Source organism: Delphinus delphis, chromosome 4, assembly GCF_949987515.2.
Source record: "Delphinus delphis chromosome 4, mDelDel1.2, whole genome shotgun sequence".
Lineage (NCBI taxonomy): Eukaryota > Metazoa > Chordata > Mammalia > Artiodactyla > Delphinidae > Delphinus > Delphinus delphis.
The window spans coordinates 38,582,091-38,607,171 of NC_082686.1; the positions used below are offsets into that span (position 1 = coordinate 38,582,091).

The following is a 25,081-nucleotide window of genomic DNA, read 5'->3' on the forward strand; positions in this document are numbered from 1 at the left end:
TCAATAAAAATTTCCTTAGGCAGCTCTTTGTTTTTTGGCAAATGAATTATCAAGGAAATTTATACAATAAATAATCCCTTTGCTAACTGTGTCACTTTCTTCCCTTTTGGGAATATGTTTTCAGGTTTTGAATATCTATTCATGTATCTCATTTCTCTAAATCATATACCTTATACTTTCATTCAATTGTTATTATCTCCGCCTAACACTCAGCAGACTGGGGTACACAATAGGTGACTTACCTATTAATATGGCTAACCAATGACAGAGGTTACATTAAAATACATGTATTCTACTTTTCAGAGTCTAATTTTTAGTCAAACCTGGTAGTAATTATAAAACAACTCAAAAAATTATAGGATTTGGTAAGCTGAATCGAGACATTTCAGACTTTAAATATTTAGGTTCTCATCTGGATTCCAAACCTAAAATATTTTAATATATCATTGCACATTTGTTTAAATCACTTTACATATAACATGATATCATAGTTCTCATAATGCAAAGATGGAAATGAATCAGGAATTATTATCCACAGGAAACCTGACCTCATATAAGTGCCTAAAGCAGATCTTCTGATACCAAAGTCAGTGCTTTTAGCCTTACTCCACACAAATGGTTTAAATATGAACATTTTCTATTTGTATGCACTGAGTAATTCAGTTTGACTTCAGTGATATTATGTAGTTATATAGTTTATATATATATATATATATATATATATATATATATATATATATATATAATATAGTTTCCATAAAATAGTCTGACCAAAAGAAAGTTAAATTCCTTTTGCCAAGATTCACTAAAAATTGTAAGCTCTGTCTCTCTGTCAGTGCGACCTGTGTTAGAAGAAATGAAATTGAACACAGGGGGTGAGTAACATGTTTTACCCACACAGTATCATTGCAGGAACATGAGGCTTTTCCCTTTTGGAGACTTCTTTTTTCTAAAAAAACAAGAAATATGTGATAAATATTTTTTTAAATAAATCATACCTTTGAAAAGTGGTTGGTATAACATGAGGTCCTATTGGGGAAATGACAAATCTGTGTCCCCCTCTTTTCCTCTAGCAACTGAACAAGGCATATATAATAGGGAGTGTAGGAGATAGCATACAAAATAGACATTTTTATAAAAAGTCCGCTGTAAACTAGTGGAGTCGCAAACACAATTGTAATCAGTCTTCCTTAATTTTTATAGTTGATAAAAATCAGTTTTGAAAATGTTTGCAAGTGTATGTCTCCTCATGAAATTAGAGGTAACAAAGAATGGTAATAGGTGGACGATAATCATTCAGGTATGTGTTATTGAGTAAGTGGGAGGATGATTTTTAAAGTATATTTAAAATCATGAAAATTTAGAATTTTACCAAATACATTTTTTAATTTCCTGCTCCTCTCACAAAGCATAGAGGAAAGGTATAGGCAATTTAAGAATATATGGCACTTGGGATCCCCTTCTTACTCTGTGGCAAATGTATATAATGAGTTTCAAGCTTTGATATCAAAACCATTTCCCCATTCCATCTAATGTGCATAAAATATTTTAAGCTGAGTTATTATTGTAGATTCATACCCAGCTGTGAGAAATAATACAGAGAAATCCATGTACCCTCTACCCAAATAATATCTTGGAAAGATATCACAGCTAGAAAATAGACATTGACATAGTCCACCAATCTTATTTGAGTTTCACCGGTTTTACATGTACTCGTTTGTGTGTGTGTGTGTGTGTATGTGTTTAGTTTTATCCAGTCTCATTACATATGTAGGTTAATGTATCCATCACCACAGTCAAGATGCAAAGCGATTCTATCACCACAAGGATCCTTCGTGCTGTAGTTTTATAACTGTGCTCATATCACTCCCACTCCCCCTCCACCCCTTACTAACCTTCACCGTTGGTAGGAACTAATCTTTTCTCCATCTCTATAATTTTAGTTATTTCAAGACACTATATAAAATAATTTCATCTTAATTTATCTATAGAGTTTCTGAGTGTATCACTTTGTATATTTTCTTAGTAGTTGCTCCAGGTATTGAAATGCTATACATATACGATTTATCCCAGTCTACTACTTTTACCACTTCTGGTAAAGTATGGAAACCTTACTTCCATTAGGTCCTTTTGCCCTGACACTTTTTATTTGTTTTAACTATTCCTTCTTAACATGTTGAACACTGCATCAGTTGATGGTATAATGTTTGTTTTAACCATCATATAGTCAGGAAAATGCAGCAGAGTAGTCTATATTGTATTTACCCATATTTTTTGTTCTCTCACTTGTTCTTCCTTCTTGATGCTTCAAAATTTCTTCTTTTCTGTTTGAGGAACTTTAACTTTTCTTTAAGACAAATCTGCTAGAGAAACATGTGTTTAGTTTTCCTCCTTCTAAAAATATATTTATTTCCCCTTGATTCCTGAATGTTGGTTTCACTGGATAAGAATTCACGATCAACAGTTCTCTTCTTTCAGAACTTGAAAAACGTGCCACTGCCTCTGACCTCCATAATTTCAAATGAGGTCATATATTGTCATTTGAAATGGTGTTTTCTTATAGGTAATATGTCTTTCTCTCACGGGCCCAGCCGCTCTGCCGCATGTGGGATCTTCCCGGACCGGGGCACGAACCCATGTCCCTTGCATCAGCAGGTGGACTCTCAACCACTGCGCCACCAGGGAAGCCCTAATTTCACTGTATCTTGATTTGGACCTTTTGGGGTTTATCCTGTTTGAGTTTGATCCTCTTCCTGATTTTGTACGTTTATTTCTTTTGCCTAATTTGTGAAGTTTTGACCATTATTTCTTAAATTCTTTCTGCCTCACTCTCTTTCTCTTCTTTTGGGACTTATATGGTACCAATGTTGGATATTTTGTTATTGTCCCACAGGTCCCCAAGATTCTGATTTTTGTTTTTTTTTGGTTGGTTTTCCAATCTGTTTTCTCTCTCTTGTTCAGATCCAGTGACTTATATTGGTCTGTCCTTAAGTTCACTGATTCTATCCTCTGTTGTCTCATTGTACTATTTATCCAATCCAGTGAGTTTTTATTTTGGTTGTTGTATTTTTGACTTCTGTACTTTCCTTTGGTTCTTTTTTTAAATAACTTCTTTAGAGTGCTGAGATTTTCTATTTTATATTTGTTTCAAGATAATTAGTAATTGCTTGTTAAAGTAATTTTATGATGGCTTCTTTAAATTCTCTGTCAGATAATTCTAACATCCGTTTCAACTCAGTATTAGCATCTGTGGATTATTTTTTCTCATTCAAGTTATGTTTTGCCTGGTATTTGGTGTGACCAGTAATTCTTTTTTAATCACATCCTGGAGATTTGGGTTATTGTGTTAGGAGACTCTGGATACTATTTACATCATCTATTCTATTTAGGTTCAGCACACAGGTCCTGGCTTACATTTGTGGGCTATGGTTCCACCAACAGTTTAATTTTCAGAGCCTTTGTGGTGCTATTTGGTCACTTTGAGTTGTCTGTTTCCACTGGGAGTTGTACTGATCCCTACTGGTGCCACCTAAGGAAGCAAGGCCTCCTGATGGCTCTAGGGGGGATAAATGGTTCTTTAGCTCATCAAAGATCACTTCAAGGGCTGGGTAATTGTTATAAAAGGATTGGCCCACTGCCTGTGCTGCCCAATTGACCATTGTCTCTCAGTAGGGAAGGGGAGTCTCCAGTCTAATGGAAAACGAGATTGCGTTCCATGACAGTGATGCTCCCGATTGATTCCCCTTGGGGGTGGCCCAGTCTCTCCCAAAGTTCTTGGTGGGAATCCCATTTGCTCTGTGAAAAAAATGAGTCTACCTAGGCCACCTTCTGTTGCTAGGTTATGGTTGGGAGAAGCCAGGTCTCAAATGCCTTTTACAATTGGTTAGAGAGACACTGTGTTATTCCTTCGGTTCTGGTATCACTAACCAGTCCCCTTTCCTCTTTCTACCTTTCAGAGTACTCCTTTAGTCACCTCTTGCTTAATTTCTGGTTTTATAGCTGTCCTTAGTGGAGCACATAGTGATATTTAAGTTTTTTAATGCTTTTCCAAAAATGATTTAAAAGAAGCATAAATAAGCAAGATGCTTAAGAGATCTGTGAAAACAAGTGTTCTGTGATAGAAAAGGTGGTTTGAACCAAAGAATATATTAAAAGTATTTAACAGACAGTACAGCAGAGGCACCAACCAGTCAGAGCAAATTTAATGTCAGGTACAGTACAGGTGTTTTTCAGCTGAAAGTTAGCTCTGATTTTAAAAAAGCTTAACAGGCGTCTCTACTGCAGAGAACTTTCAATATGCTAAGGTTAATTGTTGGTTTCCTAGAAGGAACTGAGCACTCATAGTTTTCCCAAATTTATCTAGGCATAGAAGTGAAATTTTTTGTTTACAGCTCTTCTTGGTACTGACAACTCATGAAAGACTGTGAAGGAAAGCCATTTTTGTCACCATCAATATCTACCTCATCCAAGGTATTGTACTTACTAGATGCAATCATTTAATTAAAAAGTTATTTCTCAGAACATTAAGGAACATTTAATTCTACTTAAATCTGATAAAATATTTCAATATATTTAAACCTTCCTTTAAAACATTTCAGGAAACCAGATTTAGACATATGGCCAAAGAAAATGTTTATTGTGTTGTGCTAAAAATATGTAGTCTAACAGTAGCAACTTTTCCTAATGTTGTTATTCATATTTTCAGTATTTTCTTTTTCCAGCTTTAAGGGACAATAGGATCGAGCTGGTTCGGGCTTCCTGGCATGAACTGAGTATCAGCGTCAGTGATGTCTCTCTCTCTGATGAAGGACAGTACACCTGTTCTTTATTTACAATGCCTGTCAAAACTTCCAAGGCCTATCTCACTGTTCTGGGTAAGTGCATGTGATCACAAGCCAGAGAGATGTGTACAGCTACAGCAACATGATTCAATAACAGATCTACACTTTGAGGATCATCAAAAAGCATTAAAAAATCACTTAGTCATTTCCCCCATTTTATAAATAGATAAAGAGAGGTATAAAGATTTGTATGACTTCCCAAGAGCAAACAGCCATTTTGTTTCTTAGCCAGCAATAGACACCAGGTTTCTTGATTTTCAACTAAATTCCTTTGTGTCAAATCATCTCTATATTGTATATGTGGTAATCCTTTTATAAAGTGATAGAATAATGAACATAATGACTTCAATGTGTCTATCAGATGCTCCGCCACCTTATCATCAGTCACCTAATGGGATCTTCCCTAATATCTATTGGCTTCCAAATATGCCCATTTGTGTATTTTAGTGTATTTAAATGACCCTAACATTTCTATTTGTCTTCTTGCCTTTTAGCTTTGTAGTTTTCTAGATTACTAAATGAAGTACATAATGTCGCTTGCGCATGCAGCTTGTAGCTTCTTTGTTTTTTTATTCTCTAAGTATTGGGCCATTTTTCTAAAGGTTATAGTGACACCAAAAAGCAATACATTCATAGAGTTTCTGAGGAAATAAGCTTGCAGCTCACAGCTCTCTGTGCTTCCACAGACGTCAGTGGCCCAATCAGCTGAAATTGCTGGAATTCATTGAAACACACCTGTGTACTGAACAAGTTAGAGGAATTTAAAGATTGATTTTTTTTTTTTTTTTTGCCCTTAGCTTGCCTTCCTTTTTTGATAGATAAAGGCATAACACTGCATTTAAACGAACTAATGCATGCTGTTCTTTTGGGTGAGAATATTAAAGTTAATCCTGCTAGTGAATTGGTTTTGTGCATAGGATATGAAATATGTTTCTTTGCAAGTCCCACTGGGACTATTGTATAAAAATCTTTACAAGTTTGCCATTAAGGACAAAATACACCCACTAAATGGAGTATCTCAGGATAGCAGCTGCCTAAGATTAATGTATTGTTCTGTAGAGAGCCAACTTGAGACCCCAAGAAATAGGAAAGTGGCTAATTTCAATTTATTAAATGGTGATGTGACGTTTGTTTTTTTTAAAAAAAAGCTATATGAAGGTGAACGAAAAGAAAAGAAAGCTAGCCAGCTAATGGAGTATGTTGATCTGTCATTTATCTTTGTTGTTCTTGTTGTTTTAGTTTGTATTTCTTTTATTGGCGCCTTCCAACATTCTTACATTTTATTCTTTTCAAACTGAATCAAATAGTACAATAAAGAAACTTTCAGTCTGCCTTTATTATTGAATATTTTTAGAAGAAATTTTAATAAACCTCTGTCATGACAGCAGAATATTATTGCCTCCAAAATATGTAATGTTGTATTATTTAAATCATCAATGTCTATCTCTGAATATTAGTTATCTGCTTATTCATTGGATGATCTGGACTAGAAAAGGTAATAAGTAGCCAGCATTAACTAGCATTAAAAATAATACATGGGCTTCCCTGGTGGCGCAGTGGTTGAGAGTCCGCCTGCCGATGCAGGGGACATGGGTTAGTGCCCCGGTCTGGGAAGATCCCACATGCCGCGGAGCGGCTGGGCCTGTGAGCCATGGCTGCTAAGCCTGCGCGTCCAGAGCCTGTGTTCCTCAACGGGAGAGGCCACAGCAGTGAGAGGCCCGTGTACTGCAAAAAAAAAAAAAATAATAATAATAATAAATATCATGCTCCACAAAACTGCAATTACATTTCTAATACAAATGACATCAAGAGACATTCTCTACTTTAGAAGAATCAGAAAAATAAGTATAGTTGCAATTTTTAATGAATCTTTTATTCAAAATGCATTTTCTAGAAAAAAGTACACAGAGGATAACAATATTTTTTAAGCTTTAAGAATTCTGAAATCAGGAATGAAATGTGCTATTCTGGTTAAATCACAGTTTGCTAAAGAATGAAGAAATATGCTTTGTGGATTTTTTTTGCCCAGTGCAAACAATCTACCGTTTTAAAGCCCCACACTGGTAAATCTTAAGATATGGTTGTTTTTAAGATTATAAAGAGTATTTCTGCAGGTAAAATTTAATTTAAAAAAACTACTTTAAACGCACTTTAAATGCTTTCTGGATAGTATACACACACATATGCATATTTACACAGACACATATGTGTTTGTATGTATGTGTATATATATCTCGCTATATATTTTTTATATATTTTGTCATTTATTTTATTATATAGCAGTTTATTATTATTATGTTTTGGTTTATTATCATTATTTTTATTTTTATTTTTTGCGGTACACGGGCCTCTCACTGTTGTGGCCTCTCCCATTGCGGAGCACAGGCTCCGGATGCACAGGCTCAGTGGTCATGGCTCACGGGCCTAGCCACTCCGCGGCATGTGGGATCTTCCCAGACCGGAGCACGAACCCGTGTCCCCTGCATCGGCAGGCAGACTCTCAACCACTGCACCACCAGGGAAGCCCTGGTTTATTATTCTTGATTGAAGTTATTGTCAGTTATACACCCAGTTTAGCTTTGCTTCTGAAAGTAGTAGTCGTAAGAACAAATCAACCCTGGAGATTAATGTTTATTTCATTCATTTGCTTAAATTTCAGGTGTTCCTGAGAAGCCTCAAATTAGTGGATTTTCATCCCCAGTTATGGAGGGAGACTTGATGCAGCTGACTTGTAAAACGTCTGGTAGTAAACCTGCAGCTGATATAAGATGGTTCAAAAATGACAAAGAGATTAAAGGTAAGGAATGGGGAAAGGTCTCCAAATCAAAATTAATGTGCTGAAACTAGTGTGAAGTGTTAGATCCAGGGCATTTTACATTTTCCTTTTCTTTTTTTTTTTTTGCGGTACGCGGGCCTGTGACTGTTGTGGCCTCTCCCGTTGCGGAGCACAGGCTCCGGGCGCGCGGGCTCAGCGGCCATGGCTCATGGGCCCAGCCACTCCGCGGCATGTGGGATCTTCCTGGACCGGGGCCCATGTCCCCTGCATCGGCAGGCAGACTCTCAACCACTGTGCCACAAGGGAAGCCCTACATTTTCCTTTTCAAACCACAGTCACTTTCTGATTAAGTGTAATTTGAACCAGATTTACCTTAAATTAGGTAATTTTACAAGGTATATTAATATCAACTGTGTGCCCCCATTTTTCTCTTACGTAAAATAGTTTTAAAATGATATATATCTAGAGACTTTCCTGGTGATCTAGTGGTAAAGGATCCACCTTATAACGCAGGGGACGTGGGTTTGATCCCTGGTCAGGGAACTAAGATCCCACATTCCGCGGGGCAACTAAGCCCGTGCACCACACCTACTGAGCTCAAGCGCCTTAACTAGAGAGCCTGAGGGCCCCAAACTACAGAGTCCACACGCCCTGGAGCCTGTGCACCACAACTAGAGAAGAGAAAACCCGCACACCACAACTAGAGAGAAGGCCGCGCACCGCAACAAAGAGCCCGAGCATTGCAACGAATGTTTAGCATGCCTCAAGGAGGAGCCTGCGCGCGGCAACTAAGACCCTACGCCGCCAAAAATAGATTAAATAAATAAATAAATAACAAATCTTAAAAAAAAAAATGATATATATCTAGTGGGAAACTTGGAGAAATAAGTTAATATATAAAAAACACGTAGATTCGTGCTTGACAATAGCAAGTGCTAAGTGTTCATGTTAGATGTGATTATTTCAGAGCTCATCTGTAGTATTTAGATTATAGACAGAGAAACTCCATGAATTATTTCTTCAACTTGTTGGTTCTGAAAATACAAAGTTTTGGGAATAAAACTAGCTAAACATCAATAAATCTGTTTTTCAGTAGCTCTCACACAGGGTAAAATAATGTGCTTGTCTCAGTAAAAATGCACAGAAATGTAAATATTCAGCATAATTCTGCTCTTCATACACTTAAACACACACGTGCACACACAGTCTTTTAGGGTGGATTAAGAAGTTTATAGAGGAGATGGCTAGTAAGTCTGGTAGTGGTTTTTGTACCCCACATACAGAAATCTTGGACCTGACATCACATGTACATTAAAACCCAAATATAAGAATCATCTATTATGCTTGTTAAAAATTTTTCCTATTTATATAGTAATATGTATTATTCTCAAGGTAACCTTCTAGGAGATAGATTGATGCAAACCATTCTGATTATTTTAACTTGTAATTCAAGTATCTTACTTAGGATTGGAGGCTCAACAGGTAGAATTGCCTATATTACTAAGAAATTATGGGTTTACAGTCCATACAATTATTCTACCTCTTTTCTATTTTAATTACTTTCTCTCTTTATATTTTTTTCCCCAAACAAGGAACTATCTGTAATTTATCCATAATTACTACCTTTACTTTAGAACTTCTAATAAATACATTTTATTGGACTAACTTTGGAGAAGTACAAGCACCCATTTCACAAGTTAGATACATCACTTTGCTAAGTTAAACTTGCTCTTATATTCTGCCAGGGCTCAGTACCATCCATTCTAATTCTGCCTTTAGGATATATTTGTTTAAGTTAGTGTGTTAAATGTCTAGTCTTGGTTGGAGCTTTTCTAAATGGACCCTCTACACTGTATCCAGAGTTATCTTACTATGACAAGGTTCTAATCCAGCCACTTTTTCTGCGTAAGCATTTCTGATTGAAAGTCCTAACCTGGAGGATTAGTTTAAAATCCGATTTCCTTGGCCTATAAGAAAGCTCCTGGCAGTGAATTCTTACAAATCAGATGGTTTTCTATGTGAAAGGCTTGGTTTATGTTAGAATGTTCTTCTTAAATACTCTCCTTCGGTTAAATTGTTTTATTACCTACATGCATCTCTTTCTGAATTTTGACATAATTAGTTAGTGAGTTAGTTTCTCTTAATTTCTTACCATTTTATTTGTGTTTCGGATAAATATATCCTCAGGGAGGTCAGAGACTAACATACTAGTCATTAATATTGGTTGATTGTTTTTAACGTTGTAGCCTTATGAAAAACGCATAATGTTTTCATTAAAAACATTTTTATAAAATATCTTAATTTTTGACAAATTTGGCTTCTGCTCTGAATGCCAGATTTATTCATAAACTAGGTAGAGAGGGGACTTTTGTTTATATGTAAAAAGATGAAATTTTGATCTTATAAACACTATACTTTAAAATCATCTGAATCTAGAATGAAAATCAAGAGAAAACCATATACAGAATCAGCATTTGGTTCTGTGTTCTACTCAGAAGTAGTGAAGCTTTGTTTTTTCTGTGTTCTTCAATGCATGGCCATTAATAGAGCATTTATTATTCCTACACTTGAATTCATCTATATAGCTCTTTATTTGTTCATAACTCTTATTTTGCATGTTTACATAGTTTGTCTTTACAATGATATGGTGAACTTCCTGAGTTCTCTAAAATGTTTTTATAGGTGTATAGGCAAATATGCTGCATTTAGTATTCTATACAGAATGCACGTTCATTATTATTGCTGTGCTCTATACACGTGAAGTGAAAGTTCGCTCTAAAATCCCTCAGCAGATACACCTCACTGAAAGGAGTGTTCTATCCTTATCTTGCACTCTTGTCTTTTCAGAAATCAAAATTTGACTTCCTATTATCATGTAACAATTTTTACTATATTATCACTTGAGATTTTTTAAAAAGACACTCCCTAGTATAAAGAATTGGAAAAGGTAGGCTAATCAAATCCAGTTAAATTCAATTCGATAAGAAATTGTTAAAATGTGTCCCAATTATGCAGCATTCTACGGTGCATGAGTGAATATCCAAATGAAGAAAACAAGAACCTTGACCTGGAGATGTTTAAAATGCCTTTGGGGTGATAAAACCAGCTATGAAGAATACTTTACTATAAAGAGGAATATATAACATTATGTAAATCCCAAAGTAGTTATTCCAGTCAAGGGAAAGTATTATTTTCCATACGTTTTAACTAAGCACTGGCCAGTTCAGCATATTGACACTGTGTTAAGTTTCAGACTCTGTATGATAGAGGTAGGGGCTTTCAGAGTGACTTCTGATTTCAGGAGGAGTCATTGTTCTGTACATTTTTTCTCCATTATTATCTAACATATGAATTTAATCACCAAGTTTCTGGGAGAAAGTTGTTTCATAGTCCTAGCTGATCACATTTTCTTGGCCAGGATATTTCCATGTTAGATTATACAGCATGGTTCTCAAACTTTAGCAGGCACCATCATCACCTCCAGGGCCTGTTAAAACTCAGATTATAGGGGCCTGACCCCAGATTTTCTGACTGAGTACATCTGGGTTGGAAACCGAGAACATATATATTTAGCAGTGTGTTGAATTTGTGAGTGATAATGATGCTCCTGTTTGGAGACCACACTGGTGTATAGAGAACAGAATGTTGAGAAGTATCAGTAACATATTGAAGTCTTGCCTCTGTCTCTGAACTTTAGTTTCCTCATCTAATAAATGAGGATCATAAAGCTTGCCTCAAAGTGCTATTGCAAGGATTTCATACAAGCCAATATGTATAAAGTGTTTTCACAGTATAAGGAATCACTGAATATATTTTAGATATTATTATTATCATTATCATTATTATTACTATCTTGAGCAAACCATGACTGGTGAGTTGTAACAATCCCTGAATTAGTCCTAGAAATATAACCAAAACAGAATTATTTCTTTAAGGTATTCACTTTTGGGGGATGGACATATAAACATAAGATCTAACAAGTATAGTAACAGACATATGAACTGGCTACAGTTTTTGTACAAAACAAGAAGCAGAGATGTGCCCTACTTTGTGGCAGAGGTAAATGAGAGTACTCAGTAAGTATATGTTAAATGAATAAGTGGATCTTAAATGATGAATGGAATTCACTGTATGGGTTGTGGGTAAAAGTAGGTGGTAGAGCATTGTAAAGAAAGAAACCATGTGTTTATGCAGGGTAAAAGCATGTGATTGTTTGAAGGAACTGAAACTTTCTGTTTGATACAGACACGAGAGATAAATGGGAAGGTAGGGGCCAGTTAAGTCATGGAAGATCTTTTACTCCAGATTAAGGAGTTTGGAATTTATTCTGTAGGCAGTGGTGAAACACTTTCTTCTGTATGCTTTAAACGGTGGAATGAATGATCATAATTTTCATCTGACTCTCCTTTTTCCTCCTGATGAGTCTGACTCAGAAATCCCTTTGGTGCCTCTGGGCAGCTCTGTATTCAAAACTGCAGGGGGTTTCACTGTAGCTTTTAATCTTCTGTGTAGCTAGGAAGTTGGAAATATTGCCATTTAGTGTAGGAAAAAAATGTGTATTGCCTTCCTAAATCTATCAGTGCCCTGAGAACTTGTATAAACTTTCCATTCCATATGTAAGTTTAGTAACTTGTAGTTTGAGTAGTTATCATCATAAAATCTTAAGCTTTTCTTTTCCAGCCAACTAGCTTTTACATGAATGTGTTAGGCAGAATTCTATGAGAACCCTCAATGACCCACATTTTTGTATAATCTTTTCCCCTGGAGTGTAGGCAGGATTTGAGAATATATGTGATATCACTGCCTTGATCATGTTGATCATGTTACCTTACATGGCAAAAGGGATTTTACAGATATAATTATGGATCCCTTTTGAGTTCATCAAAGGGAGATTACTAAGGGAAACCTGACATAATGAGGTGAAGTTTTTATAAAAGATTAAAGAGTCAGACATCCTCCTCCTGGCCTGGAAGAAAGCAAATAGCCATGTGTGTACTGTCTATAGGGGCCATGTGACAAAGAACTCTGGGTGACCTCTAGGAGCTGAAAGCTGTTCCTGAGTGGCAGCTAGTGAGAAAATGGGGACCTCGGACATACAGCATCAAGGAAGTAAATTTGCCAACAATCAGTGAGTTTGTAGAGGACTCTAAAACCTACATGGGAATCACAGCCTCAGCCAATACCATGATTTCAGCCTGGTGACACTGAGAAAAGGACCAGGATAAGCCCTATCTGGACTCTTAATCCATAGAAATTGTGAGATAATAAATGCATATTGCTTTAGGACACTAAGCTTTTAATCATTTATTATGCACCGGTAGCAGGAAACTGAGATCCAGAAAGGCAGAATGATTTCTCATAGTCACACATCTGACAAAGAATGAGCTTGAATATTCCAATTCTAAGACCCAGCACTTGAACTGGGGAAGAAAGCTGAAGGCTGGAAGAATATTTAAGGGACATTTCAAACATGAATTAGTAAGGCCCTGAACTAATGGATGAAATGGCATTTTTTTAAATGGATGGATTTAAAAGAGAAGACAAATTCCAGGTAAACTTGGTGAATGAGTCTGGGAGGTGGAGCAAAAACAAGGGTCAAAGACAACACAATTTGGGTGCCAACACAACTTGGTTAGTGAACATGTGGAAATAAGAAAGGCATTAGGAGAAATTAGTTCAGAAATAAATGATAATATGTTTATTCTTTGAGGTTGAAGTAACTATATATTGGTAGAATCTAAAAGTTAAACTTAGCAGGCTTTTGGAGTTAGGTGACTTATGATTAAGAAAGGGATTCTGACAACACAAAGGTCTATCATCTCTTATGAAGGACATTTTTAGTTTTAGCCTTTATAAATAGTTATTACCCTTTATTTGTGCAGCACACTCCCAACAGAAACCCTCTCAGTACTTCCTTCTGATCCTAAGAATCATGCTATGTAGTAACCTGCATATTCATCAAAGCCTGACTTTGTGGGGAGTCACTGAAGCTTTGTCAGTGCCTAATAGTATTGCCTGTATTCTACAAGTGTTATTTACTTCGCGTACATTGTTTGATTCAAATGTTGGACCATCAGGCTTAAACTGACTTTAGCTGTGTTGCCCTGTGTGAACAGGACTCTTCACATACACTTTAGTGTTAATCAAAAATAATGCAGCAGCTCATTTTCAAGTTGGCTAAATATAGTATAATTGTACTATAAGCTACTTAGTAGATAATTTTTCAGCGTTTGGAAACTTGAGAGTGAATTTCTGAATGTTGTGTTTCTTAAAATGTAGCCTTTAGACTGTTCGGATTAGAATCACCTGAGGTACTAGTTAGAAAAATGAAGATTCCTGGTCTCAATGTAGACCTTTAAAATCAGAATTTCTGGCTGTCAAGCCTAGAAGTCCTAATATTTATTAAGTACCTCTGTTGACGCTTAGGCTCACTATAGTTTGAGAATGCATAGAATTAGAGACCAGTAAGCCAAGTATTAATAGATATTCAAAGAAAGAAAGAAAGGAGGTCCTAATCTAATAAGTTTAGAAAATGACTCGATATTCTATGTCCTTTATGAATCTATTCTTAGAGGGAGATTCTCTAAAACTAAATCAAAATGCACTTTAGTGCTTTAACATTTCTGAGAATTAATGCAAATTTCTGTTAGACAACATCTTAGCAGTATTCTTTGGCCATATGATTTTTAAAATTTGTTTTGTGTTTCTTGCATTGAACTTTGTGGAATCTACTTTGAGAAACAGTAATTATATATTTAATTTAAATACTCTCCCTGGTGTTGTAAAACTAGTTTTGGCCTAATACTTCATTTAATGTCAGTTGCACAGAGCCTTAATTTAAATAAGTGAAATACTAACATGTAATACAGAGATTGTGAATTCTCTTGAGCTAAACACAAAAGAAAATAAAAAGGAGATATTTGTGTGTCCTGAGCTTAAAGCTCCTGTATCATGTGTGATAAGGATTAATTAAAAGTGTTAGTGTGTAAACTTACAGAGTATACCATATATCAATGATTTTTTTGAGTTCTTTTGTTTAAACTTACCGCTTTGAGAGTGTCCTTGCCATTTAAATATGAATCATGTTAGACCCCGTATTAAATGAGAAAAAGAAATAGCATTAGTAATACCTGTAAGTGAGGTGTGTGTGTGTGTGTGTGTGTGTGTGTGTGTGTGTACATACCACTTGGGGTTTTCCAAATGCTGTTGACTGTATTACCTCAAGACTCTCTCAAGATACAATGAGATACATAGAACATCTTCCTGGAAAGAGATAAAACAGTTGTTTCATCTGAGTGTGAATGGCTGATGAAAGCAAATGATCACCAAAACTCTTTGAGAAACTTTTAAAAAATGTTTTATTTTTTAAAAGCAACTTTATTGAGATATAATGGACTAAAAACAATCTACACATATTTTATGTGTGCAGTTTGGTATTATTTCACAAGTGTATATGGTGATGAGACCATCACTATGATCAAGATAATGAACATATTCATCATCTACAAAAGTTTGTTCATACACCTTCATAATTCCTTCCTCCTGGCCTTCTTTGCCCACCCCCCATCTCACTTCCAGGAAACCACTATTCTACTGTATGTCATTATAGATTACATTTTCTAGAATTTTATATAAATCAAATCATATAGTACATACTCTTTGATTTATTTCCCTCAGGATGAATATTCTGAGATTCATCCATGTTGCATATATAAAGGTTGTTGCTGTCTATTGCTGATTCATATTCTATTGTATGTATCTGTACTATAATTTGTTTATCCATTTATCTGGGGATAGACATTTGGGTTGTTTACAGTTTGGGGCCATTGCAGTAAAGCTGCTATAAACATTTGGGTGTAAGTCTTTGCATGTATCTATGCTCTTATTTCTCTTGTGTAAATGCCTAAGAGCAGAATGGCTGGGTCATATAGAAGATACATGTTTAATTTTTAAAGGCATTGCCAAACGATTTTTCAAAGTGGTTGTACTCCTTCATGAAATCCAACTTTTAAATTTTAGTATTATTATTTTTTTACTTTTTTGAATCATGTTTTGGTATTATATGTAAGATGTTTTTGCCTAATCCAAGATCACAAAGAATTACTTCTAAAAATTTCATATTTTTAGGTTTTGCCTGTATTTTGAGTGATTTTATATTTTCAATGCACTTGTCTTTTCTTTCTCTCAGCTGTATTATTTCTAGGTCAGTTTTGATAGATTGATTGATCTCATTATAGATAGCATTTTCCTGCTTCTTTGAATGCAGAGTATTTTTTGATTGGATTCCAGACATTATAAGTTTTACCTTTCTGGTACTGAATGTTCTCCTATTCCTCTAAGTATTCTTAAGCTTTGTTCTGGTTAAGTAATTTAGAGTTTAATGCTTTCAGAGCTTCTTTTAAATTTCTTAGGTGGGACCAGAGCAACTTTTATTCTTAGAATTACTTAATTCTCATTACTCAGATAAAATCCTCTGAGTGCCCAGAGTACCAATTATGAGTTTTTTTCAGTCAGGTTAGTTAGAACAGGCATTATTCCCTGCCTGTGTAAGCATCATGTACTATTTCCTCTAATCCTTTTTTGATAGTTCTTGTCCTAGCCCCAAACACTTTCTTCACACAGATACACGGATCAATAATTACTTTGCCAAATACTGTGAGGGACACTGCAGTTGTCTGGAGTCATCTCTTTGTGTAGCTCTTTCATTTTTGATACTCTGCCCTATAAACTCTAGCTGCTGTGGCCTTCTTAGACACCCAGCTCCATCAGCATAACTCAGGGAGGCCACCAGGGTCTGCATGGATTTCCCTCCACACACCACAGTCTAGAAAATCTCTCAAGGCATTAAGAAGGGACAAATTTTAGGGTTTATCTCATTCATTTTCCATCTCTCTGGGATAACTGTCCATTATTGTTATGTTCAATATCTTGAAAACTCTTGTTTACAGATAAGAGGTAAATCCAACTTTGTTATTCTGCTAGGCTAGAAGCTAAAGTTATTTTGCCTTTGTTTTTGAAATGTAGAGAAATAATACTTTTATCTAAATGGTAGTATGTTTTAATTTTGTCTGATTGCTTATTTGTTTTAAGATGATATAATACATTTAAGGGGATGAACATGAATAAGTGTAAAATGTATCCATACTCACTTTGACAAAATATTTTAGATTAATCATTCTGCTAGTTTTAAAGGTAAAAATTATTTGATTTAGCTATAGAAATTCAGTGCTGTTATACATTATTGTGGGAATGGAAAGAAAAGTTCCAGCATGTATATAATGAGATAAGTAAGTATAAATCTTTGACTGGATTTTACTTATTGTCAAGAATGAACACTCTATCAACAAAATAATGTTTTTCTTTGTTGTTAATTCATGTTTTTAATCAACAGTTTTATTTATTTATTTATTCACACACACACACACACACACACACACACACACACACACACACACTGTATTTTATTTTTACAAGAAATAAATCAACTGACACCAAGCATTGTAAATGGATGACCACAACAAAAGCAACAATGATTGCAATTACCAAACACGAAACACACTCATACTATGTCATAATATTGACATTCAGTCCAGTAATCCTCCAGTGTAACAGCTCCTTTACTTTGCAGTGAAAATTGATTTGTGTATTTTTTGCCTCTGAGTCCTTGTGGGATTTTTTTTTTAATTCAAACATAAAGTCACAAAAATTATAATCATCCTCATCAGTTCACTCAGTCCCATGTAATTAATTTTTTTTATCTTGAACTTTTGTTAGCACTTTTATGAATTCATCAGTTTTCCATTAGAGTTCTGAAAATGCTTATTCATTCAGTTCAGCAGTATAGTCAGTTACCAGAAACCTGTACTTGTCAGAGTCTTTTCCATGAATTCCTTGAAGATGAAACCCTTTTATAGGAACATTTTTGCAAAAGCATCAGAGTACATCCAGAATTGTCTGTAAATGACAAAAGACTTAAAAATGACCATGGTTAAAGATTTGATGAAATTTCATAATGATGCAATTGACAAGGAAATTTAGTTATTTCTGAGATATACATTTTAAAGTAATAACTAGACTTATGACTTATAACATTATACCAGAACATATAAGATTTTTAGAAATTTCATGTAATGTCTAAAACATTTATATTAACATATTTCCATACAAATAACCCAAAGAAAGTTTAGTATTAGTTGTTTTTTTTTTGTTTTTTATACTGCAGCTTCTTCTTAGTCATCAATTTTATACACATCAATGTATACATGTCAATCCCAATGGCCAATTCAGCACACCACCATCCCCACCCCACCGTGGTTCTCCCCCCTCGGTGTCCATACGTTTGTTCTCTACATCTGTGTCTCAACTTCTGCCCTGCAAACCAGTTCATCTGTACCATTTTTCTAGGTTCCACATTCATGCGTTAATATACGATATTTGTTTTTCTCTTTCTGACTTACTTCACTCTGTATGACAGTCCCTAGATCCATCCACATTTCAACAAATGACTCAATTTCATTCCTTTTTTAGGCTGAGTAATATTCCACTGTAAATATGTACCACGTCTTCTTTATCCATTCATCTGTCGATGGGCATTTAGGTTGTTTCCATGACCTGGCTATTGTAAATAGTACTGCAATGAATATTGGGGTGAATGTGCCTTTTTGAATTATGGTTTTCTCTGGGTATATGCCCAGTAGTGGGATTGCTGGATCATATGGTAATTCTATTTTTAGTTTTTTAAGGAACCTCCATACTGTTCTCCATAGTGGCTGTATCCATTTACATTCCCACCAACAGTGCAAGAGGGCTCCCTTTTCTCCACACCCTCTCCAGATTTTATTGTTTCTAGATTTTTTGATGATGGCCATCCTAACTGGTGTGAGATGATACCTCATTGTACTTTTGATTTGCACTTCTCTAATAATTAGTGATGTTAAGCAGCTTTTCATGTGCTTCTTGGCCATTTGTATGTCTTCTTTGGAGAAATGTCTATTTAGGTCTTCTGTCCATTTTCGGATTGGGTTGTTTGTTTCTTTAATATTGAGCTGAATGAGCTGTTTATATATTTTGGAGATTAATCCTTTGTCCGTTGATTCATTTGGGAATATTTTCTCCCATTCTGAGGGTTGTCTTTTCGTCTTGTTTATAGTTTTCTTTGCTGTGCAAAAGCTTTGAAGTTTGAGTAGGTCCCATTTGTTTATTTTTGTTTTTATTTCCATTACTCTAGGAGGTGGATCAAAGAAGATCTTGCTGTGAGTTATGTCAAACAGTGTTCTTCTTATGTTTTCCTCTAAGAGTTTTATCGTGTCCGGTCTTACATTTAGGTCTCTAATCCATTTCGAGTTTATTTTTGTGTATGGTGTTAGGGAGTGTTCTAATTTCTTTCTTTTACATGTAGCTGTCCAGTTTTCCCAGCACAGCTTATTAAAGAGACTGTCTTTTCTCCTTTGTATATCTTTGCCTCCTTTGTCATAGATTAGTTGACCATAGGCGTGTGGGTTTATCTCTGGCCTTTGTATCTTGTTCCATTGATCTATGTTTCTGTTTTTGTGCCAGTACCGTATTGTCTTCATTGCTGTAGCTTTGTAGTATAGTCTGAAGTCAGGAAGTCTGATTGCTCCAGCTCCATTTTTTTCCCTCAAGACTGCTTTGGCTATTTGGGGTCTTTTGTGTCTCCATATAAATTACAAGATGATTTGTTCTAGTTCCGTAAAAAATGCCATTGGTAATTTGATAGGGATTGCATTGAATCTGTAGATTGCTTTGGGTAGTATAGTCATTTTCACAATATTGATTCTTCCAATCCAAGAACATGGTATATCTCTCCATCTGTTGGTGTCATCTTTAATTTCTTTCTTCAGTGTCTTATAGTTTTCTGCCTACAGGTCTTTTGTCTCCCTACGTAGGTTTATTCCTAGGTATTTTATTCTTTATATTGCAATGGTAAAGGAGAGTGTTTCCATAATTTCTCTTTCAGATTTTTCATCATTAATGTATAGGAATATAAGAGATTTCTGTGCATTAATTTTGTATCCTGCAACTTTACCAGATTCATTGATTAGCTCTAGTATTTTTCTGGTGGCATTTTTAGGATTCTCTATGTATAGTATATCATCTGCAAACAGTGACAGTTTTACTTCTTCTTTTCCAATTTGTATTCCTTTTATTTCTTTTTCTTCTCTGATTGCCATGGCTAGGACTTCCAAAACTATGTTGAATAATAGTGGTAAGAGTGGACATCCTTGTCTCATTCCTGATCTTAGAGGAAATGCTTTCAGTTTTTCACCATTGAGAATGATGTTTGCTGTGGGTTTCTCGTATATGGTCTTTATTAAGTTGAGGTAGTTTCCCTCTATGCCCACTTTCTGGAGAGTTTTTTATCATAAATGGGTGTTGAATTTTGTCAAAAGCTTTTTCTGGATCTATTGAGATGACCATATGGTTTTCATACTTCAATTTGTTAATATGGTGTATCACATTGATTGATTTGGGTATATTGAAGAATCCTTACCTCCATAGGATAAATCCCACTTGATCATGGTGTATGATACTTTTAACGTGTTGTTGGATTCTGTTTGCTAGTATTTTGTTGAGGATTTTTGCATCTATATTCATCAGTGATATTGGGCTGTAATTTTCTTTTTTTGTAGTATCTTTTTCTGGTTTTGGTATCAGGGTAATGGTGGCCTCATAGAATGAGTTTGGGAGTGTTCCTTTCTCTGCAATTTTTTGGAAGAGTTTGAGAAGGATGGGTGTTATCTCTTCTCTAAATGTTTGACAGAATTCACCTGTGAAGTCATCTGGTCCTGGACTTTTATTTGTTGGAAGATTTTTAATCACAGTTTCAATTTCATTATTTGTGATTGATCTGTTCATATTTTCTGTTTCTTCCTGGTTCAGTCTTGGAAGGTTTTACCTTTCTAAGTATCTGTCTATTTCTTCCAGGTTGTCCATTTTATTGGCATAGAGTTGGTTGTAGTAGTCTCTTAGGATGCTCTGTATTTCTGCGGTGTCTGTTGTAACTTCTCTTTTTTCATTTCTAATTTTATTGATTTGAGTCCTCTCCCTCTTTTTCTTGATGAGTCTGGCTAATGGTTTATCAATTTTGTTTATCTTCTCAAAGAACCAGCTTGTAGTTTTATTGACTTTGCTATCATTTCTTTCATTTCGTTTTCATTTATTTCAAATCTGATCTTTATGATTTCTTTCCTTCTGCTAACTTTGGGGTTTGTTTGTTCTTCTTTCTCTAGTTCCTTTGGGTGTAAGGTTAGAGTGTTTACTTGAGATTTTTCTTGTTTCTTGAGGTGGCTTGTATAGCTATAAACTTCCCTCTTAGAACTGCTTTTGCTGTGTCCCATAGGTTTTGGATCGTTATGTTTTCATTGTCATTTGTCTCTAGGTAGTTTTTGATTTCCTTTTTGATTTCTTCAGTGATCTCTTGGTTATTTAGAAATGTATTGTTTAGCCTCCATGTGTTTGTGTTTTTTACATTTTTTTCCCTGTAATTCACTTCTAATCTCATAGCGTTGTGGTCAGAAAAGATGCTTGATGTGATTTCAATTTTTTTAAAATTTACTGAGGCTTGATTTGTTACCCAAGATGTGATCTATCCTGGAGAATGTTCCATGCGCACTTGAGAAGAAAGTGTAATCTGCTGTTTTTGAATGGTATGTCCTATAAATATCTATTAAATCTATCTGGTATATTGTGTCATTTAAAGCTTCTGTTTCCCTATTTATTTTCATTTTGGATGATCTGTCCATTGGTGTAAGTGCGGTGTTAAAGTCACCCACTATTATTGTGTTACTGTTGATTTCCTCTTATAGCTGTTAGCAGATGCCTTATGTATGGAGGTGCTCCTATATTGGGTGCATATATATTTATAATTGTTATATCTTCTTGGATTTGTCCCTTGATCATTATGTAGTGTCCTTCCTTGTCTCTTGTAACATTCTTTATTAATCAACATTTTTAACTTAAGGGTTAAAGCAAGTGCAAATCTCAGTCATCCAGAAATCATCAGCCAACAAAGAATCTTGAGATCATAATAACATAAATATTCAAAGGTACTAGCTTTTTAGCTCACATCTGCTAATGGAGGGACTCAATCACTGTTCAAATTCTCCTCAGGTTATTTCCAAAAGATACTTTATGGCTTTTTCATGTGCTAAGAAAGATGCCTCTCCCATTCATTAGCTTTAGATTCTTCATGGAAATGCAATTCTTTATGGTTTTTGTGGCATATGAGGAGAGAAGGTCTTGTTCCCATCATCTTAAACAAATGATCTTCCTGGGACCCAGGAAGATATTTTATGAAATTTATGAATCAGATCTTTCTAAAAATGATTATTTAATTCTTTGATCAGTAAAAGTCAAAAGAGATCAGAGATAAGAAGGGAGAAGAATAATAGAAGAAAAAATGAAAAAAATAGTAATTTATTTATGAATTTTATGAACACGTGAATGGTATTGAACCTTATGAACGTCCCAGTGGATAGTTGGAATTTAAAAGTGATATGTTGCTCAGGAAACAAGACAACCTGTTGAAAAATAATCAACAAAACTATGAGAGAGAGAAGCATTGTATTCAGAAAGCTAATTTTACATTACAGATGTTTTACTGATGCAAATGAATCATTTTCACAAGAGGTTGATGAGGGGCAGGTTTATTTTTTCTTACATGTGCTGAATGCTACAAGATTTTATAAAATAAATTGTTTGATGACTAGAAAATTGCATCATCACAGGTGTTTCAAAGGAGTCACACTTGCCTGCTGCTTATAGAATTTACTCAAATGGATAGATTTTTTTTACTTTCTTATAGAGTTTACTCTAATGGATGGGCTTTTTAAAAATTTTATTCCATATTTTATCATCTTTTGGGCCTACAACAAAACACCTTTTTCAATAGAAAATAAATCTTTCAATCTTCAGAAGGAAGGAGATTATAATCTACACAAATATAGTGACTACCCTGAGGCATCAGGCTCAGAGTCAGGTTTTTTTTTTTTTTCCAGTCAGATGGTATTATCTTTTTGATTCAGCCTAAGGATGTAGTGCACAATATATAAAATCTTTTCTTAGAAGCGGTAACAAGTGAAAGTTGACTTCTCATGTCTAAACGTTTGGCTAATGGCACTGAGGTTCACTCAACCTACTCTCAAGTGAAAAGAGGTTATTGTAAGGTTTTCCTGACCATTGCCAAGTGAAAGGAGCACAACAGAACATATTTTTAGCCATAAAGGTTATTCTCTGGATATAAACAGTTCACTGATTGACTGGCTTCATAGTGACTTAGCTTCTTTTTGTCTATAAGTACACCCAGCTATCTGCTTCTTCCTCTGTTTTGCACACCTTTTCTCTACATCATGAATCATGCTCTCTCATTAGATTGGGTAAATCATGGCTTTCCAAGAATTAGCTGAGGAATATACATGTGCCTGTGTGTGTGTGTGTACATGTGTATACATGTGTGTGCTCAAGCATGTGTTTTTACTTCAATTTCTTTGAACTCTTCAGGGTTTTAAATCACATTAAGATATATGATGGAGATTCTGAAATATGCTAGTTAACTACCTTGTTTCTGTTTGGGGATAAAGTTTCATGCTTTCCACCTTGGAGATTAGGCAGCTGGGGGTCAGGTACCTCTTCAGGTTTAATCACATCTAGCTGAAGTCACATGCTACAGAGCATGGTGATTTCTGGGCAAGGAATGTCTACCAAAGAAATTACATAGCAGAGGAATTTACTATTAAAAGGCAAATCTGGTTATGCCAAACACCATGAATTCAAATTCATCAAGTACAGACACTATAGAGGGTTACAAACTTATTTTCACATGTTGATATAATTTTTAGATTTTATGACTGTAATTCTGTTAGATGTAAAATATTAAGGAGTCTCTAATAAAATATTGTGCTCTGGGATTAAATACAGGAAGTGCTGATATTTCCTCCCTACCCTACTTCCTTTTTGGGTTTTATTTATGAACAATTGATAGGGTATAAACTAAGCCCAAGGTGCCCAAGATAAATTCCACAAGTTATGCAGGATATACCTCACAGCTCATGAACAAGCTGCATAAGTCAGAAAGAAGGCAACCTTGTTGAAACTGACAAAGGCTGCTTTTTAGCTCATTACATTAGTGGTACAGAAATAATAAGTAATATTCATATGCTACTGAATATTCAAAGAACATGATAATAAAATTAGGAAGATTTTCTTGAGAACAAGCTAATCTCTCTCTGAGGGTATCATAATTATTAACTAATCTCCCGAGTAACCATTTCTCTCCTAAATAGTCTATCTCCCATACTTTTTTCAAAAGAGATATCTGATGGGGTGAGTTTCAGAGAGGCTATCTGATATTGTTAATCTTTAAACTATTATCCTCTTTGGTATTTTGAACATGCGAATAGTTTTAAAAATATTTAAATAATATAGTTACATATCTGTCTCTCTCACCAGACTGGGATTCCTTTCTTCATTTAACTTTTGACAGGCAGAATCTGGCATGGTGTCAAACACATGGTACAAGCTCAAGGTACCATGGAGATTATATGGAGAATAAGTGAATCATTTGGATCAAAGTGTTCTCAAGACTTTACTTTAATAATTTTTAAAGGTGGTGGCTCTCTTTTTTACTGGATACTCTCCTGGACTGAACAAATCAGTTCTTGGTGTTCTTCTTAGGTGCAGACCACTAAATACAGAGCTAAATAAATATAAATATAGAATTAAATATAGAATTAATTAATCACTTGGGTGAAAGTGATCTAAGACTTTAATTCAGTAATTTTCAAAGGAGATGACTCTGCTCCTTATGGATGATTCTACTGAACTGAGCAATATACTTCTTAGTGCTCTTCTAAGGTATTAAATCTTGATATGTATTTTGTATTAAGATGTCTAAATTTTCCTGAGCCATCAAGCAGTGACTGAACTAGGTCCAGTGTTTCTGAGGGAGAATGACTCATAACTCATCATGTTCTAGAAGGATTTTTGTAAATATAAAAGTACTGATTAACATAAAAGGTAAGGATATTAAATATGATACAACAGCTAAATTAATGTAGAAATGTAAGATGGAACCTAAAGTGAGATCAGTAAGCCAATTCTTCTTACAAAGGCTTTCACATTTGCCAGCGGTGAATCACAAACTTTTATTAGTACTCTTTAGCTAGTACAAAAAGAGAGACATGATCAGTTAATTACTATGTTCACAAACCATTTGTACAAAGAGGTCTAACATTTCCTGGTACGGAGAGTTGAGAGAGAAGAGAATTCCTCTCTGAGTTCACATGTTTTAGGCAGAAGTGTCAATATTGAAATGATTTGGCCATAGGGTAAATACAGCAAGATTCATACAGTGAGTCCTTGTAGCACCTCTGAACACAGACCTGTGGAATAACATTTAAGAGAAAATTGATAAAAACTCTAACCTTCTACTTTGGCTGAAAAATTG

The 25,081-nt window shown here is 35.0% G+C and overlaps 1 protein-coding gene across 2 annotated transcripts in view; it reads left to right on the forward strand.

Moving 5' to 3' along the window:
• CADM2 (cell adhesion molecule 2) overlaps positions 1 to 25,081 on the forward strand; it is a 1,062,587-nt gene that overhangs the window by 891,028 nt on the left and 146,478 nt on the right. For both annotated transcript variants that reach the window (XM_060010480.1, XM_060010481.1), the window contains exons 4-5: positions 4,722 to 4,874; positions 7,501 to 7,638. In XM_060010480.1, coding sequence (XP_059866463.1) covers positions 4,722 to 4,874; positions 7,501 to 7,638 — 291 coding nt within the window. The remainder of the gene's footprint in view (positions 1 to 4,721; positions 4,875 to 7,500; positions 7,639 to 25,081) is intronic.